This window comes from Hemitrygon akajei, chromosome 9 (assembly GCF_048418815.1).
Source record: "Hemitrygon akajei chromosome 9, sHemAka1.3, whole genome shotgun sequence".
Taxonomy (NCBI): domain Eukaryota; kingdom Metazoa; phylum Chordata; class Chondrichthyes; order Myliobatiformes; family Dasyatidae; genus Hemitrygon; species Hemitrygon akajei.
Window position 1 is genome coordinate 140,452,027 of NC_133132.1, and position 18,292 is coordinate 140,470,318.

The 18,292-nt window shown below is 38.1% G+C and overlaps 1 protein-coding gene across 2 annotated transcripts in view; it reads left to right on the plus strand.

Moving 5' to 3' along the window:
* LOC140733582 (exostosin-1-like) overlaps positions 1-18,292 on the plus strand; it is a 453,577-nt gene that overhangs the window by 329,281 nt on the left and 106,004 nt on the right. For both annotated transcript variants that reach the window (XM_073057124.1, XM_073057122.1), the window contains one exon: positions 13,833-13,965. In XM_073057124.1, coding sequence (XP_072913225.1) covers positions 13,833-13,965 — 133 coding nt within the window. The remainder of the gene's footprint in view (positions 1-13,832; positions 13,966-18,292) is intronic.

Genomic DNA, 18,292 nt, shown 5'->3' on the forward strand with positions numbered 1-18,292 from the left:
TCTGAGCCTAACAAGAGAGTTACTTGCAGAGCTCCAGAGTTAAATCAGATGACAGGATTCATTCAAAATAAAGGCTTTATTATATATACAAAATTTTATTCATTTAAAAATGTGGTACAATAATAAGGTAAGCAAAACCAAACATTCAGATGAGACAGGGCGGGATCATGAGCAGATAAGTAGATCAGGTAGGTATTGGGGGGGGGGGGGCGGGAAGGGTACGGGTGGGGCATGTTGGATAAAAGCAACATAAGGAGAAGAAGTGAGAGAAGATGAACAATCAGGAGGAAGACCAAGAAATTAGGACTGGTGGTTGAAGAATAATGAAGTGGGATGGTAGATGACAGAAGGTAAGTGGAAAGAAAATGAAATGAAAGGGAAAGCGGAGGATGTGAAGAGTACATTCTGTAAGAGAATGCAAGTAAGTGAAGGGAAGTAAGTGGCAGATAAGTGGAATAAGTTCATAATTGAAGTGAATTTACTTTCAAAGTATGTTTACATTACAATATACTATCTCGAGATTCATTTTTTGCAGGCATTTATAGGAAAAAAGAAATACAATAGATTATGAAATGCTATGCATAAACAAAGACTGACAAAGACCAATGACAAGAGAAGACAAACATTGAAAATAAAAATAATACTGAAAACATAAGCTGTAAAGAGTCCTTGGAAATGAGTCTGTAGGTCAGAGAATCAATTTAGAGTAGTGGTGATTGAAGTTATCCGCACCAGTTCAGGAGTCTGATGGTTGTAGGGTAAACACAGTTCCTGAACTTAGTTGTTTTGGACCTAAGGTCTTTGTACCGTCTGCCCAACAATAGTAGTGAGAAGAAAGCATGGTAAAGTGGGACTAAGGAAGGGGTTGTCCAGAAATAGTGCAAAGTCAGGAGTGGGTTTCTATGAATTATCAAGACCTAGAAAGTTCTTTCTCAGAGGTGATTGAGGAACTGTCCATGGTTCCTACTTTTGAATATGAGGAGATGAGGTGAAATAAGAGATTTTTTTTCATTTTCTATGTTCTGATCTGAGTATTAAAGTTGGGAATCCCAAATTGTGGATTTTCTGTATTATTGAAAAAGGGTGATATTTAAGATTTTTTTGTAGAAAACACCAATGAAACTTGGCAGTAAGAAGTTATTAGTTGTAACTCACAGTTTAATGAATTGAATTGAGCTGAATCTAGCTGCCAGTTCTGAAAATAACTGTTAGCATTTGGCCACACCCAGGTATGAGAACTTGGGAGATGCTGGTACCAGCATGTCTGAATTTCCACTGAAATCCAAAGGTGGAATTTGATTGTGCAGAGATTTCTAGCATTATATTGGAAATTCTTTCTCTTTCATCCTACCAGAGCCAAATCTGGCATAACAGCATCAATCATTTATTTGAATGGGCCCCTGGAAGTAAAATTGGAAACATAAGTAAAGCATTACTTTTTCTTAACTTACTTCACACTATCTTAATGTAACCAATTGTTTCTCAGTGCTTTGATGTGAATAAGAAACTTTGTTTCTTAAATATTTAAATATATTTTTAATAGTTGTTATTTTAATTATTTAAAGCAATCCTTATACTTTTTAAAATACAGTGGATTCTGGTTGATTGGGATACCAGTACATTTTGGCCCTAATTAGCCAAAGTTTCATGGAAATAGTTAAAAGGCATAACAAAGACAAATGACCATTTAACATTTATATTGTACATTTAAATGAAATAGAAAACAAAGTAGAACACTACCAATACCACTGCAATATTATAGAAGCTCTGCATTAGTTCCTAATAGTTATCGACGAAGAAGTCATCGCTGCTGTGTTTGATTGACTGTAAATGAACAAAATCAGCACAGATGTTGTGTTAATAATAGACTACTTTCATTGCCTTCCTGCATAAAATCAAAATAAAAAATCAAAATCATCAGAAATCACTGCCTTATGGATCAGCATCCATCAGCCCAAATGGATAACAACACAAGCACGTACAACTAACACTATTTTAAAACTGTTCACTCCATAATGTCTAATGGCCAATTCTGGAACTGCAAAGAGCAAAACAGTTCTGAATTGTCTTACTGCTCATCCTTCACCAACTATCAGTGACAAAAAAAAACTGCTTTTTGTACGCAAACACATGCAACTTACTCTATTTAAAAATTGCCCGCTTTAAGCATGGTGTAGACTAGAGTCTAATGGTCACACAGGTGCACATGACTGATGCTACTGTTCAGCAACAGTCTTCTACCCCAATTAATTACCATAGTGTCGCAGACAATTGATGGGAATCAGAGCTATTTTCTTGATTAGTTTTTGTTCTTTAAGAGTTATCCCAAATCAGCAGTTTCCTGATTAACCAATGGCCCAATTAATCAGAATCCACCGTATCCCTAACAAAGACATTATAAACTGCCACAACTTTGGCTCCTGTCATAGCCTCTGTGGATAGGGTTTCGAGACTATAGCGCCTGAAGCCATACTTACTGCTGAATGATTGTTGCATCTCCTGGGTGGGGGATTTTGCACTTCTCACATCCATCCTATATAATTTGAGTTGACAAGAACCCAATGCTGTAAGACAACTCCAGCCTTTGGAAAGCAAAACTCTTCATCCAGATAGAACCTGGTATTGTGATAATGAATGTACATATTAGTATCTTGGGAAAAGTTAGTGCAAGAATTAATGATTTTTTATTGGTGAAATGACTGTAGAATATTGAGTAGGTATTTCACTTAACATCTGCAATGCAGGATCACCTCTATTTTTGACACAGCATGTGTATAATGAAGAAACACTAATCGACTTAACATACATGGAAGGATCAGAGCTCTGGCAAATACAAAGGCCAAAGAGATCTTTGAAGTTTTCTTTCCATTAAGATCAAATGATTGAGGAAGTTTCTTACCTTGTACACCAAAGATCCAAAAGGTCGCCAATGTAGACCTTAGAGTCACCCAATACCAGAGGTTGCAACTGTAATGTTGCAGATATTAACTGGAAAAGCATGAAAAAAAACAAGGCAGAATCTGAATTAATCACTTTTGAGAAACTCATTGTCGATATTGGTCCACAACTTTTGAATAGCAGAACATAACATTTTTTTATGAATCTTGAAGTAAGCTTGCTTCTTACATTGAAAAGACAGTCCCTTTTTAATGAAGTATACCCTGTGTTCCTCAGGCACATACTTCCTCTTCAACTGTTCCTTGGGTTTCAGGATGGCATACTACCCTTCCTGATGTGTGGATTCTGAGGTGACTTATGAACTAAAGTCACTTCCACAGACAGTGCCTAATGGAGGCAGGTGGGTGGGTGGTTTTTGAAGTGGTGTGCCATTTGCACAGGGCCTCTAGTTTACTCCAGATGCATGGCCTCAAGGATTAAAAACCCATCTCAAGTGCTCCTTTTGCACTTTAAATGATTCCAAGGAGACAGTAAGGATGTTACATTTCTTCAAGAAAGATTTGAGCACCTCCGAGAAACTTTTGCTCTTTCCACCTGGTAATTTCTTCCCAAGAGAGAGTTCAGAATAGAGTATCAGATTGAGGAGTCTTTGTGTATGACGTGGCCTACCCAACGTAACCAAATGTGAGTAACTAGGGCCCCAGTGCTGGGGATGTAGGCCTAGGAAAGGACATTCTAATTTGTCCTTCTAATGAATTGAGAAGATTTTGCAGAGACAGCAGTGGTGGCAACTTTCCAATGCCTTGAGATGCCAATTATGGCAGAACAGGTCTTGGAAGAATATGCAAGGATAGAAATCACTTGGTGTTCCATTAGCCATGAGCTTTGTGTAGGTTTGAGCTCTTGATCTTTACTGTCCTTTTCCTAAGTGCTTCTAAGGTTGTTCAGCTCACTGAAGGTGAAGGTGAATTTCATCTCTGATGTCCGCCGCCATTGAGAGATGGCTCCTGAGAAGTGGGAACGGTTCTAAGTTTTCCAAAGCTTTGTTGGAAGTCAGTGTGGTGAAAATTATCAGGTTGATAGAGTAATTTAGTTGTGGCAGTGTTAAGTAGGGCTTGCCAATGCACAGATAGATATTGTTTGAACAATATAATTGAATCTCACATATTCTAGTTCTGAGTTTAAAAGTCATTGTTATTATGATCCTTTAATAATTTTCTAATTCGATTCACCATGTGTTAACATATTACTTATTTTCAGTAGAATATTTTAATTTACAATGTAAAGATGATAGTGAGGTTAGCTATGCACTGTAGCAGAGAACAGGTGTTATAATATTGTTAAACTGATATTCAATTTATAAACTAACTTTAAAAGTTAAAAGTACATTTATTATTGAAGTATGTATACTTTATACAACCTCGAGATTCGTCTCCTTACAGGCAGCCACAAAACAAAGAAACCCAATAGAACCCACTAAAATAAGACTGTCAGACACCCAATGTGCAGAAAAAACTCAAATCATGCAAACAATCAGAGTAAGCAAATAATATTTACAACTTAAGTTCACAAAAGTGAGTCCACAGTCATGAAGCCAGTCACCACTGCAGCTGATCCAGGAGCCTGTTAGTTTCAGGCCACAGCCTCAGTTCAGTGCAGAGATGAGTAAAACTTGTAAAGAGCAAGCTGAACACCAGCCTGTCCCTCTCCTCCAGCCCTGACATGACATTCCAACCTTTCCAATCTGGCCCAGCACTTAAATCGGCCCAACAGCAGGTCGGCCATTCCTTACTCTCAGAGCTCAGTACTTCTGCTTCGATACGCTCTCAGGCCTGGGCCCACCAGTTCGGTTCGGCCAGTGCCTGATCTTTCCAATCTGGTCCAGTGTTTAATCAGTCAAACATCAGCTTGCTCCTCGCTCTGTGGTCCGGGTCTTGCCGTCTCGACTCAGCCTCACCTCAGCTCTGCCACTTCAAATCACCTCCAATTCCGCTCCAACAATGGCCAAATACTGGCTAATTCCTGCTTTCGGGCCTGGGCCCCGCCGCTTCAATCTGGTCCACACCCACCATGCCGCAACCATCCTGCACCTTCGAGACTTCAGTTCCCACTGCAATAGTGCAAGGTCATACAAGTGGTTCAAAGACTCTACTCCAAAAGTTACAGGCTATTGATTGCAGTGGTTATTTCCAAGAAAAAGTGTGATTAATAAAGTCATTTCTGGTTTTATTTGCTGCCAGCAAGTTGTCGCTGTACTTCACCAACACCATCTTAAACCGGAAGAAAAGTAAAAATAGTCACTGTAGTAGGACATAATTTTAAACATGCCACAAAACACTGTACATTGATAATGATGATAGGGATGACCAATAACAAAATCTTAAAATATTGGAGCATGGCAGCTATCCACCTTTGTCACTGGATATTGTCCGAGTAAGTAAGGACTACTCAGCTCCAGATACAATCAGAGCCTTTGTCCAAGCACAGACCGAAGAGCTGAATTCCAGAGGTAAGTGGGAGTAATCAGTCTGATATCAAGGCTGCGTTTTTTCTGAGTGTAGCATTAAAGTACCTGATTAAAGCTGAAGTCAATGGGAAGATGTTACACTATTTGAAGCCAAACCTTCCACATAACTCGGAAGGTGGTTATAGTTGTTGAAAATCAATCATCACAACCCCTGGCGTTCTGCACTAAAGAAGTCAGAACATTAAAGACGGAACAGTACAGGTCCTTCAGCCCACGATGTTATGCTGACCATTTAACCTTCACCAAGATCAATTTAACACTTCCCACCCGCAAAGCCCACCATGTTTCTCTTCCATGTGCCTATCTAAAATTAAATGTTTCTAACGTATCTTCCTCTACACGACCCCTGGCAGTGAATTCTACCCACTGACCACTCTCTATGTAAATAAACTTACCTCTGATATCCCCTCCACTGTTTCCTTAAATCACCTTAAAATTATGCCCTTTCAGTTCTGCCTTTGGTGAAAGGAGCTGGCTGTCCCTTTATCTATGCCTCTATCATCGTATACATTTCTATTAAGTTATGTTTCATCCTCCTTTGCTCCAAAGAGAAAAGCCTTAGTTCACTCAACCTTTCCTCATACCGAGGGTCACTAATCCAGGCAGCATCCTGGCAAATCTCCTCTGCACTCTCTCCAAAGCTTCCACATTCTTTCTATAATAGAGTGACCTGAACTGACCACAATACTCCAAGCGTGGCCTTAACAGAATCTTATAGAGCTGAACATTACCTCATGGCTCTTAAACTCCATACCCTGATTAATGAAGGCCAACCACCGTACAGCTTCTTAACCACCCTATCAACTTGCAAGGCAACTTTGAGGGATCTATGGACATGGAGCCTAAAATCCTTCTGTTCTTCCACACTGTTGAATGCTGACATTAACCCTGTATTCTGCTTTCAAGTTCAAATTTCCAAAGTGTATCAGTTCACACTTTTAGCTATTGAACTCCATCTGCCACTTCCTAGCCCAGCTCTGCATTCCATCAATGTCTTGAATTTCTTAGCATCCTAGGCTTAGCCATTTTCAGTTCTTTCATCAATAACCTGCTTTCCATCATCAGTTAAATGTGGGAATGTTTGTACAGTGTTCAATTCCATTTGGAATTCCTCAGCAAATAAAGCAGCAATGGGCCTCCATGAACAAGATCATTCTATATTTATTTATTCAGAGATTCAGCTCAGTACCGGACCCTTCCTGCCCAATGCGCCCATACCACCCAATTCCACCCATGTGACCAATTAACCTACGAACTCAAACATCTTTAGAGCATGGTAGAAAATTAGATCACCTGGAGGAAACACATGCAAAGACAGGCAGAATTCCTCACAGACAGCAGCAAGAAATGAACCCGGGTCACTGGCACTGTAATAGTGTTACTCTGACTACTAGTCTCTCCACCCACTGCCCAAGTTCTAAGCAATACATAGCATTCAGGCCTGGGCTAATGTGTTTCAAGTAATATCCATGCCACAGAAGTGTCATACCATGACCAAAGAGAGAGACTAACCAGGTATTATTAACATTTAATGGGAAGGGGTAGAGGAGGGAGTGGTGGGAGAAGTTAGTTGCCATTATCCAGAAACTTGACTCAACCAGCCTCCTAAATAATGTGACTATTAGAGCAGATTAGAACCTGGGAATCCTTTGCCACTGGTGCACAGTGACTCAGTGTGCAAATCCACTAAGTGCACTGTGATTACTACTACAGAATACCCCAACAATAGCTCCTGAACCCACATACTTTGCCACCAAACAAGACAAGGGCCAAATTCCATTCAAATCACACTCCCTTGGAACGTATCACTAATCCTTCACTGTCTCAATCCTCAAGCCCCACTCTGTAGCACTGTGGAAATAACTTTGCTAGGACTACAGTTGTTCAGGAATTACCACAAATTCTTTCAAAGGCATTTGGTTATAGACACTATATGCTGCCTTGCCAGCAATGCCTTAATCCTGATTCCAGAGGATTTGTCCTGGGTCCAGAACGCAAGTGACATCACACAGACACAGCAGCTCTGCTACTTTCTGAGAAGTTTGGTAGATTCGGTATGTCTATCTAAAAATCTTTGACAAACTTCTATGAATGTGCAATGGAGAATATATTGACTGGTTGCTTCACGACTTGGTAAGGATACACCAATGCCTTTGAATTGAAAAGCTCAGCCCATCACAGGTAAAGCCCTCCCCACCATTGAGTATAGCTACATGAAGAACTGCTGCAGGAAAGCAAAAAGGACCACCCCCCCCCCCCCACCTGGCAATACTCTCTTCTTGCTGCTGCCATCAGAAAGGAGACTCAGGGCCCACACCACCAGAGTCAGCGACAGTTATTACCCCTCAACCATCATCACTCTAGAACCAGAGGGGTAACTACACTCAACTTTACTCATACTGTTACGAACCCCGTAACTGGGTGTCTTACCAGCAAAGATAGAAGTGTCCGTTGGAGTCTGGTGATACTATTTTCAACAGTATTTATTAGTAAAAATATACAAAAATAATATCAATGCAAATATACAGATAACATACGTCAGCAATACTAAACCTAAAAGTGCGGGTATAATAATAATCAATAAGAAACAAGCTCTATCGTTGTCTAGGGGAAAATAAATTGTCAGATGGAAATATAAAGTTCAGTTCAGTTCATGCAGGCTGCGTTAGTTGTTGGTCACTGTGTTGCAATTGTTAGAGAGAGAGAGAGAGAGAGAGAGAGAAAACGTGTGAACAGTAACAGCTATTATCTTGCCAACCTTCCTTTTCGATTTTGATCCATCGATGCATTGTTGTTGTGGCCATTCACGTATGACCCCTCCGTCCTTTAGCTAGACCGTTCTTCCGTGGTGGACTTGTCACCCAGGCAAGGGTGGACACACACACACAAGCCCCCACCGGTCTCGCTACAAAACACTGTGAGTTAAAATTTACCGACCCTTCGTTCGGTCTCCGATCTCCCACCCTGTCTCGTGGGGTTCTGAGGCTCACTAGCGTTTCTCCTGGTGCGTCTAAGGGGTGTTACCCCAGACCTCACTTTTATCCCCACTCATGGGGTCTCAGGTGCCAATCAGGTTGGGATGATGTAACCCATCAAACCAGCCCACTCTGGTTGCCCCCTGAGGGGTTTCAATGACTAGAACAGTACCAAGTAAACAATCCTTCTCCAAAAGACAATAGCAGTAAATCAATGGCTTTTGTCAGTAGGAGACATTCCACCTTAGCTGTGTCTCTCTCTCATTAACTTTCATGAGCTGTTATCAATAACAACTGCCCTGGCAGATTTCCTTTTGTCTCTCTCACTTCCTTGATAACAGCATCGAAATAGTAGTGATTTGCGATTCTCCAAAAGGGGGGGGGCATGGGCGACTCTGCACCCTTCTGCCCATCAGAGTTGCTCATCCTTCGTAACAATACCATCACGGAACTGTTCCCACAACCTACTGTATGGACTCACATTCAAGGACATTTCAGCTCATGTTCTCGATATTTATAGTTTATTTATTTTTCCCTTTTGTATTTGCACAGCTTGTTGTCTTTTGCACATTGGTCATTTGTCTGTCTTGTATCTGGTCACTCCTAAATCTCAGGGTTGTATAAAGTGACATATATGTACCTTCATAATAAATTTACTTTGAACTGTGAAAATAGATTTGAAAACAAACCAGAGAATTCTAGAAATAGTCAGCAGGTTAGGTGGTATCTGTGGAAAGTGATCCAGAGTTGTTTTATTTTTGCCAGTGACCATTCATTGATGATCTTTGTGTTTCATGTTTTTTCATAAAGTGTCTTGTGAGAAGATGCCTTAAACATCCTAGACTTCCCAATCAGCAGAAATCATTTTTCTTTATCAGCCCCATCTCTTCCATTAAATATCTTGATTTTTTTTATTAGATCACATCTTAACTTTCACAAGCCTAATTTGTGTAATATCAGCTTATATTTAATATATAGAGTCTAAGTACCATTTTGAAAAATACATTTTGCATCCTCTCCAGGAACAATAAATTCTTCTTAGGGGGTGGTAATTAGAAATCATAATATTCCAAATATAGTCTAATCTCAACTTTATAAAGCTGTAGTATATCTTTTTTTGTTTGCTTATCCAGTCCTCCATCACACTTACTACTACCTAAGTTCCAAGGAGGCCAAAACAGTAATGCAGTCAGCAGTCATTAATAATGAGGAAGCCAAAAACAATTTCAAAACACTGCTGAAGCTTTGCGTGTAGGCTTGCTTCCCACCATAATCCCAGACATTTTAACATTCCCAAATAATTTCAAAATGAACTGAAATAACAAGTTCTTGTTTATTTTGTCAGTCCAGTGCCTATTTCTTATCTTGACATCCCAGAATGAATGAATTTCTAATCTGTGACCAATCATTCGTGATGCATAGGAGTATTATAGAATGTGTGTTTTCCCTTTTCATGTTGTCAAGTCCAGTAATCATTTTCTTGAGTCTTTATTTGGAAATATAACTGATATCCAGGACATTATTGCTGTGAGTCTATGTTCCAACATTCCAAAGCACATTTTTTTTAAATTTCAGAGCAGCATCCATTATAGTTTGTATTCCATAATTTTAACAATCACTGTCATGTGACAGGAGACAACATTAAATACAGAGGGTTGATCGCTGTAAGTAGGATGATTGATCATTTCAGGAGTATGTATTTTTTAATTCTGTAGGGCACAAGGAGGCATTAATTTTGTCAGTGTGGTTAGTGTTGTGCTAACATTATAGGAAACAATTCACTGTGCTTGTGCTCTCAGGGACAGTTGATTATTGAATCAACACCACAATGCTTCAGCCCTACTCTAACCTAAACTCTGTTCATGCACGGTTCCTTGCTGGGAATGCAGAATCAATAAATCTATCTCTGTATGAGAGTCTTTACAATCAATCAACAATTTGTGTAGAAGTGTCTATGTTACTTACCCAACTTTCACTACTCTTCTGTGTTGAAATGCTGATCCACGATATCAGTGGGAAATATTCATATTTTCATATGAAAGTCCATTCCTACTGTTTAAAAAATATCACTAAGCTACTTATTTTAACTTGCGTCTGCATGTTTGAGGTTTTGATAGCTTCAAATAATATTTTTTTAAATTTTATTGAATTTTCAAATAGGATAATTGTCAATCCTTCCCCCCTCCCCTTAACCCCTCCCCCCAAACATATCCCTATAGAAAAAAAAGAGAAGAAAAAAGAAAGAAAGAATGAAAAAAGAAAGAAAGAAAGAATGCCTGGATATCGGAAGATCCCCACATGCTCCATGGAGTTCATAATAGCTTTAATATGTATATTTAATTCTTTCCCCAGATAACCAATAATTTTATCTTCAGAGCACCAATATATTTAATCCTTTGTAAATAAGGGCGCCAAATTTTCAGAAATATTTCATATTTATCTCTTAAATTATAAGTAATTTTTTCAAGTGGAGTGCAGCTAAAAATTTCATTCTTCCAACAATCTATACTTAAGTATGAATCTGATTTCCAAGTAACTGCAATAGCCTTTTTGGCTACTGCCAATGCAATTTTTATGAATTCTTTCTGATATTTATTCAATTTGGATTTCGATTTTATCCCTTCAATATCGCCTAGTAAAAATAATGTTGGATTATGTGGAAGTTGTATTCCAATAATTTGTTCCAGTAAAACTCTTAAATTTGTCCAAAAAGGTTGAATTTTAAAACAAGACCAAGTAGAGTGTAAAAAAGTACCAATTTCTTGATTACATCGAAAACATTGATCAGATAAATTTGAGTTTAATCTATTTATTTTTTGTGGTGTAATATATATTTGATATAAAAAGTTATATTGTACTAATCTTAGTCAAACATTTATTGTATTTGTCATACTGTCAAGACATAATCTTGACCAACTTGTTTCATCAATTTTAATATTCAAATCAGTTTCCCATGTTTGTCTTGACTTATGAATTCCTTGTTTAATTGCCTGTTTTTGAATCAAATTATACATACCAGAAATAAATTTTTTAATTTTTCCTTTATGAATTAAAGTTTCTATTTCATTAGGTTTCGGCAATAACATTGTTTGACCCAGTTTATCTCTTAAATAAGCCCTTAATTGGAAATAACAGAAAAGAGTGTTATTTGATATTTTATATTTATTCTTTAATTGGTCAAATGACATTAATATACCTCCTTCAAAACAGTCTCCTATATATCTAATCCCTTAGTGAAACCAGTTATATAAAAGTTGATTATCCATTGTAAAAGGGATAAGTTTATTTTGAATTAAAGGTCTCTTTGCTAATAAAGATTTCTCTATCTCATCATCAACATTTATCTTATTCCATAAATCAATCAAATGTTTTAGTATAGGAGATTCTTTCTTTTCTCGTATCCATTTAGATTCCCATTTATATATAAAATCTTCTGGTATATCTTCTGGATTTATTAAAAATAGACAATCGGCAGAAAATGTAACTCGGTTACTTAGCGTAATTCATTTGGCACAAAAGAGGGAAGAAATGAGTGTGGCAGTTGCTTTGGATGCAGAAAAAGCATTTGATAGATTGGAATGGGATTTTTTATTTAAGGTATTGGAAAAATATGGATTAGGAGTATCTTTTATAAAATGGATTAAAACCTTAAATACTAACCCCAAAGCGAAAGTGGTGACAAATGGCCAAATTTCAACATCATTTCAGTTAACAAGGTCAACTAGACAAGGTCGTCCATTATCATCTGCTTTATTTGTGTTGGCGATAGAACCATTAGCTGAATTAATTAGAACTGACTCAGATATTATAAGTTTCAGAGTTAATCAGGAGGAATATAAGATTAACTTATTTGCTGATGATGTTCTGATTTATCTAACTAACCCATTGCATTCATTGCGTAAATTATCTTCTAGATTGGAAGAATATGGGAAAATATCAGGGTACAAAATAAATTGGGATAAAAGTGAAATGTTACCCCTTACTAAAGGAGATTATAGTCAATGTCGATTAATAACTCAATTTAGATGGCCGATAAATGGTATAAAGTATTTAGGTATAAGAGTTGATAATGATATAAAGAATTTATATAAACTAAATTATTTGCCATTATTGAAAAAAATTCAAGAGGATCTTGATAAATGGATGATGTTACCAATAACATTAATAGGTAGAGTCAATGCTATAAAAATGAATATATTCCCTAGATTACAATATTTATTCCAAACACTACCAATACAATTACCGCAGAAGTTTTTTTAAGAGTTAAATAAATGTGTGAGGAAATTCCTTTGGAAAGGTAAGATGTCAAGAATATCATTGGAAAAATTGACATGGAAATTTGACCTAGGAGGGTTACAATTACCAAATTTTAAGAATTATTACAAAGCAAATCAACTTAGATTTATTGCATTTTTTTTTGATGAAGATAAACCAACATGAATTAGAATAGAATTAGATAAAATAGGAGAAAATATACCAGAAGATTTTATATATAAATGGGAATCTTCAAATAATTTATTAATAAAATAATAGTTTTCATAAGATCATGGATTTTAATTCTTTTAAGTCAAAATGGCTACTGGTAGAAGTTGATTGTTTCCTGATCAGTCGGGGCATCAAGGATATAATAGGAAGGGAGGTGTATGGGGTTGAGTGGGATCCAGGATCAGCCATGTTGGAATGATGGAGTAGACTCAATGAGCTGAATGGCCCAATTCTGCTCCGATATCTTATGGTCTTATGGACATAATTGCTGTATAAAGGAAACCCCTTTCTAATAAAATAATTCCTAATGTATGATATCTCAATTTTATTAGCAAGGTTTAACCTGTTCAGTTATAGTTTAATCTTGCCGAAGTCCAAAAGGGCTGATACTATACTATCCTGGTTCATATTGTAAATTGGTTTATTATTATCACATGCCCTGAGAGACAGTGCAAAAGTTGATTTTACACGTCATCCATACAGATCATTTCATTACAACAATACATTGACGTAGTACGAGGGACAATGTTAACAGAATGCAGAATGGTGTTACTGTTATAGAGAAAGTGCAGTACAGGCAGACAATTAGCTGTAAGTACAATACACACAAAACGCTGGAGGAACTCAGCAGGTCAGACAGCGTCTATGAACGTGAATAATGTTTCAGGCTGCGACCCTTCTTCACTGGAAAGGAAGGGGGAAGTTGCCAGTATGAAAAGGTGGGGGGAGGAAGAGAAGTACTAGCTAGAAGGTGATAGGTGAATCCAGGTGGGTGGGAAAGGCGAAGGGCTGGAGAAGAAGGAATCTGTTAAGTGTGAAACAGCAATGAATACTGAAAGTCAATCACTATGTGTAAGATGTTTCACAAGAAGCACATGCACAAGCTGCCGTGTCTTGTGTATCATTCATGTTTCTAAATGAATGACATTTTAACATTTTTTCCACAGATCATACATGATAGGATATATTCACATATAGCAAGAAATAAGTTCATATGGAATAAACCACCAGGTGGACTCTATATACTACCACAGTATTCTACAAATTTAGCTGCTCTTCCTTTTTATTATTTAAGTTTGGGTAAGTGCAACTGTTTTAGATGTATATTTTTAATGTGGAGCATGTTTTGTTGAAGTTTATACTTTCATGGTGATAAGTAATTATATTTCCAGAGCAAAGTACTTGAAACTGGTAGATTGATAAATGGTTTGCAGCTTATTTTCTACATAGGAGTTGTGTTTTTTGTTCTCCAATTCCCAACTCAGAGGTGATTAGTATTTGGGCAGTTGTTTAGGGCTGAGGGGTTCAATTCAAAACAGACATAAGCTTGGACAGGCAAGAGGAATGGCTCATGCTTCTTGACCACAAGTATTGATGAAATATGAGCTTCATGTGTTCCCTGGAATGGCAACATTCATGATCTCAACATTGCAACTTCACCAGCGCCTTTACAGTTGCCCATCAGCCAGCTGGACAGACTACTGTCTCTCATGGAGAAAGAAGCAAGCCCATCTAGGCCCACTCTTTCTTCTTGTCATTCTTCAGCCTGAAAGCAGTAGGATAGGGGGGAAAAAATCACACAGAAACCTGCTAACTGGAATAATAAACAAGTATGTGATTCTTGGCAGTGGCTGAATTCACAAAATAATGTGAGAGATACTAAATCTTTTGGATCATGTATCCATGATTGGTTGTCACACAAGGGTTGATGTCACCTATTTTATGCAGTGCTGGATGCAGCTTAGTAGTGGTCACTCAGAAATTGATTGGGGTGTAGTGGAAGCAGGAGGATGGTGACCAAAGGAACAATGGCATGGTGTTCCTGAATCAAAGTGATTAGACATTAAAAGAACATGGTATTCTCATTGGAGATGGTGTTCCTGCTGAGTGGTGTTCCTGAATCAGAGTGATTAGACATAAAAAGAACATGGTATTCTCATTGGAGATGGTGTTCCTGCTGAGTGGTCCAAATGCAAACTGAGACTTACCATTTCAATTTGAAGTATCTTCTACCTCTTGCCCACTGACACCACCATCGTTTGTGTTTTCGTTGTTAGGTTTTCAGATGAATTCCTTGACTATACTGAAGGCTGTTAAGCTTACTGTGATAGTGAGTCTAGTAGCATTATCTGATCATTGTTTTAGTTCTTCCACCTTCTCCTCCTCCTGTAACTACAGTGTCTTCAACAAAGGCTCCATCTTCAAAATGATGAGAAAATAGGGGATGCAGCAGATGACAACCAACTCAGAAGTATACAAAAGAATGCTACCAAATTAGTCTAAGCATCTAACAAATTGCTTAAGGACCCTGTATGATTTCACTACAGTGCTCCTGATAGATTCATTTTTCTCTTTGCATGTACACTCAGCATACTTAGGAATTTCGTACCTCAGAGATACAAGAAATAGCCCGTGCCCCTCGAGAGGTACTGTTAGCTTTGCCAAGGTAGCTGTAATATAGGGGGCATGATGGACACCTTCAAATTGAAAGCATGCTTCCTAAGTGCATGGTGTTGACCACAATCCTTATAAGCAAATGATAGATCCTTCAGCTATGAAACTGATTGGTGTTCCTGTGAAGAATCCAAAAACCGCGTTTGTGCAGTCCTGTGTGCTCAAACTTGCTACTGCTCTATACTCAGGAAGAAAGGAATGAATCAATCTCTCTCTCTCTCCTTCTCTCCCTCTCCCCCTCTCCTCTTCAAGAGATTTCTCTGATCAGGAAGCCTGGAATCTATCATTCTGCCGCCATGCAGGCTGGAAGTCTGGTGGATTAAGACAAAAACTCCCTTTTTATAGATGATAACATCTGATTCTTTACTTTAATTCTTCGAAATATGTTTGGCACAATTCTTGAAATGAACTCAGAGTTTATCGCCATCTCAATATCCAATAAATCTGTAAATAATTAAGCATTCCATTAAATGGCAAGAGGGATTCTTTGTGACTGTATGTTTACTTGCTGTTTTATACATGTTATATGTGGTTGAATGATAATTAAATTAACTCGAGCTAGAGATAGTTAGGAATGTAATTTTTCATGCCCTTCTGACGGGCTTTTTGTGTGAGATTCACATGATGCATAGGAGTATTTATGCTGTTCAGTTCAGCAAGGCAGGCATCGAAATATCAAGTTAGGATTGATATCATTAACCTCCTATAGTTCCAAAATGTGCATTGCCATGGAATTCAATTTGGTAACGTCTTTGATCCATTCTATGGTGGAACAATCATGTTTCATAATTTAATTTCCAACTGAAAACTGCAATTTAATTTCCATTTTGTCTTTTTCATCTGTGTGCATGTTTCATGTGGTATAAATGTGGTAGAAGTCACCGACTGATGATTTTCCAAAAATTTCAAAAATTCTGGAGCAGTTCCAGAGATTGAAAGGTAGCAAATATAATATTTCTCTTCAGGGAAAGAAGAAGAGTGAAAATGAAGAACTGAAGACAAGTAAGTTTCACATCAGTTTTAGCAAAATTTTGGAATTCAGTAACAGGCAGTTGGAAAATCTTTTTTGTTTATGCAGCATTGTGCATGTAATTTTAAAAAAAGGGAAATCATATTTGACATTGTCTAATAGTCATTTGTAAATTGGGGGGAGGTATAAGAAAGCCAGTGGTTATAATAAATCTGTATTTTATATGGTGTTTGATAAAACACCCATATTAACAGTTTCATATAAGGACCAAATAGCTGGGATAGAGTATAGCTTAAAGGATAGAACACATAACATAAAAGAGTTTTTTATCATATTAGCAGATTGTGACCAGCAGATCTCTACAGAGAACGTGACTAGCCCTTGACTCGTCACAGTTTGTAATAATAAATGACAAATTGTAACAAAGCTAAGGTGATGCAAAGAAACACAAAATAATAAAGATAATTAGAGTGTGTGGAATGAAGATGAAAGGTAGAGTAAAATATGGGAAAATCTTGATATGAACAATCGTAAAACACATTTTAATGGTGCATAATTGGTAAGTATTGGTGTACAGAAGGATGTGTGTGTGGCTGACAGGAAGTAAACATGTAGTCAGATCAAAGAGTACAAAGGTAATAAAATCATGCTGCATTTGTGCAATGTTTTGTTGAAAACACACCAGAAGTTGTGTTCTATTTCAGTCTCTATCTGAGAAGGGGTATACTTAGAATGAAGTGATTGTCCTTGAGAAGACTGGCCTTCATTCAACAAGTTTAGAAGACTGAGTGATGATTTATGATGCATGCAGGATTCTGAATTACAGACAGTATAGATGATAAAATTCTTTTTCCTCATATTGTAAAATCAAAAGCTCAGGGCTGTTATTTCAGGAAAGAGGGTCAGTCTTTTGTTTTTTTTAAAATATTTCTCTGAAATACAGCACTGTAACAGACCTTTCCGGCCCGATGAGCTTGCACAAGATCAAAAAAAGCTGCCGAAGGTTGCAGACTCAGCCAGCTCCATCTTGGGCACTAGCCTGCACCCCCCCCCCCCCACCCAACATTGAAGATACTCCAAAAGGATGCCTCAGAAAGGCAGCATCCATCACTAAGGATCCCCATCACCCAGGATATGCCTTATTCTCATTGCTACATCAGGAGAAGGACAGGAGCCTGAAGATACGTACTCAACATTCCAGGAACAGATTCCTACACCTCTGCCATCAGATTTTTGAATGGAGCATGAATAGGCATGAAAGGTTATGAGGAGAAGACAGGAGAATGGGGTTAAGAGAGTTAATAAATCACCCATATGGTATAGCAGAGCAGACTCAATAAGCTGAATGGACTACTTCTGCTCCTATGTCTAATGGTTTTATGAAAATTAGAAGAAATTCCTTTACTGGGAGGGTTGAGAATTTGCAGAGGACTGTTGTGTGAGTGGGCCAGTGAAGGAGTGGAGATTTGAGGCTTTGACTCGAGAGATTCTGGCAGTTTTGGACTGTGCAATCAAGTCAATCAAGATTTGAATAGCTCAGCAGAAAGCTGTTGATTAGACAATCAAGATTTGAATAGCTCAGAATCAGCAGAAAGCAGCTGATTGGGCAATCGAGGTCAGGTCACCAAACAGTTTGAAAAGCTCAAACAAATAAATAGAGGGTTACCTCAAGCAGAGCGGCCTGTGTAAAGTGGCCAGTGAGTGAGTGGGCCAGTGAAGGAGTGGAGATTTGAGGCTTTGACTCAAGAGGCTTCAACGAGAAGAGGCGGAGGACGAGCTTCACTCCAAGTGAGGTAAGGCCGGGTAAGTTCCTTTCAGAGGAGAAAGTTTCAAAAGTTCAGGCAAGTATTGGGTAGGTCATGGCAGCTGAGATCGGCCCCGTGGTTTGTTCATCCTGCAGCATGTGGGAAATCAGGGATACTTCCAGTGTCCCTGACGACTATGTGTGCAGGAAGTGTGTCCAACTGCAGCTTCTGGCAGACC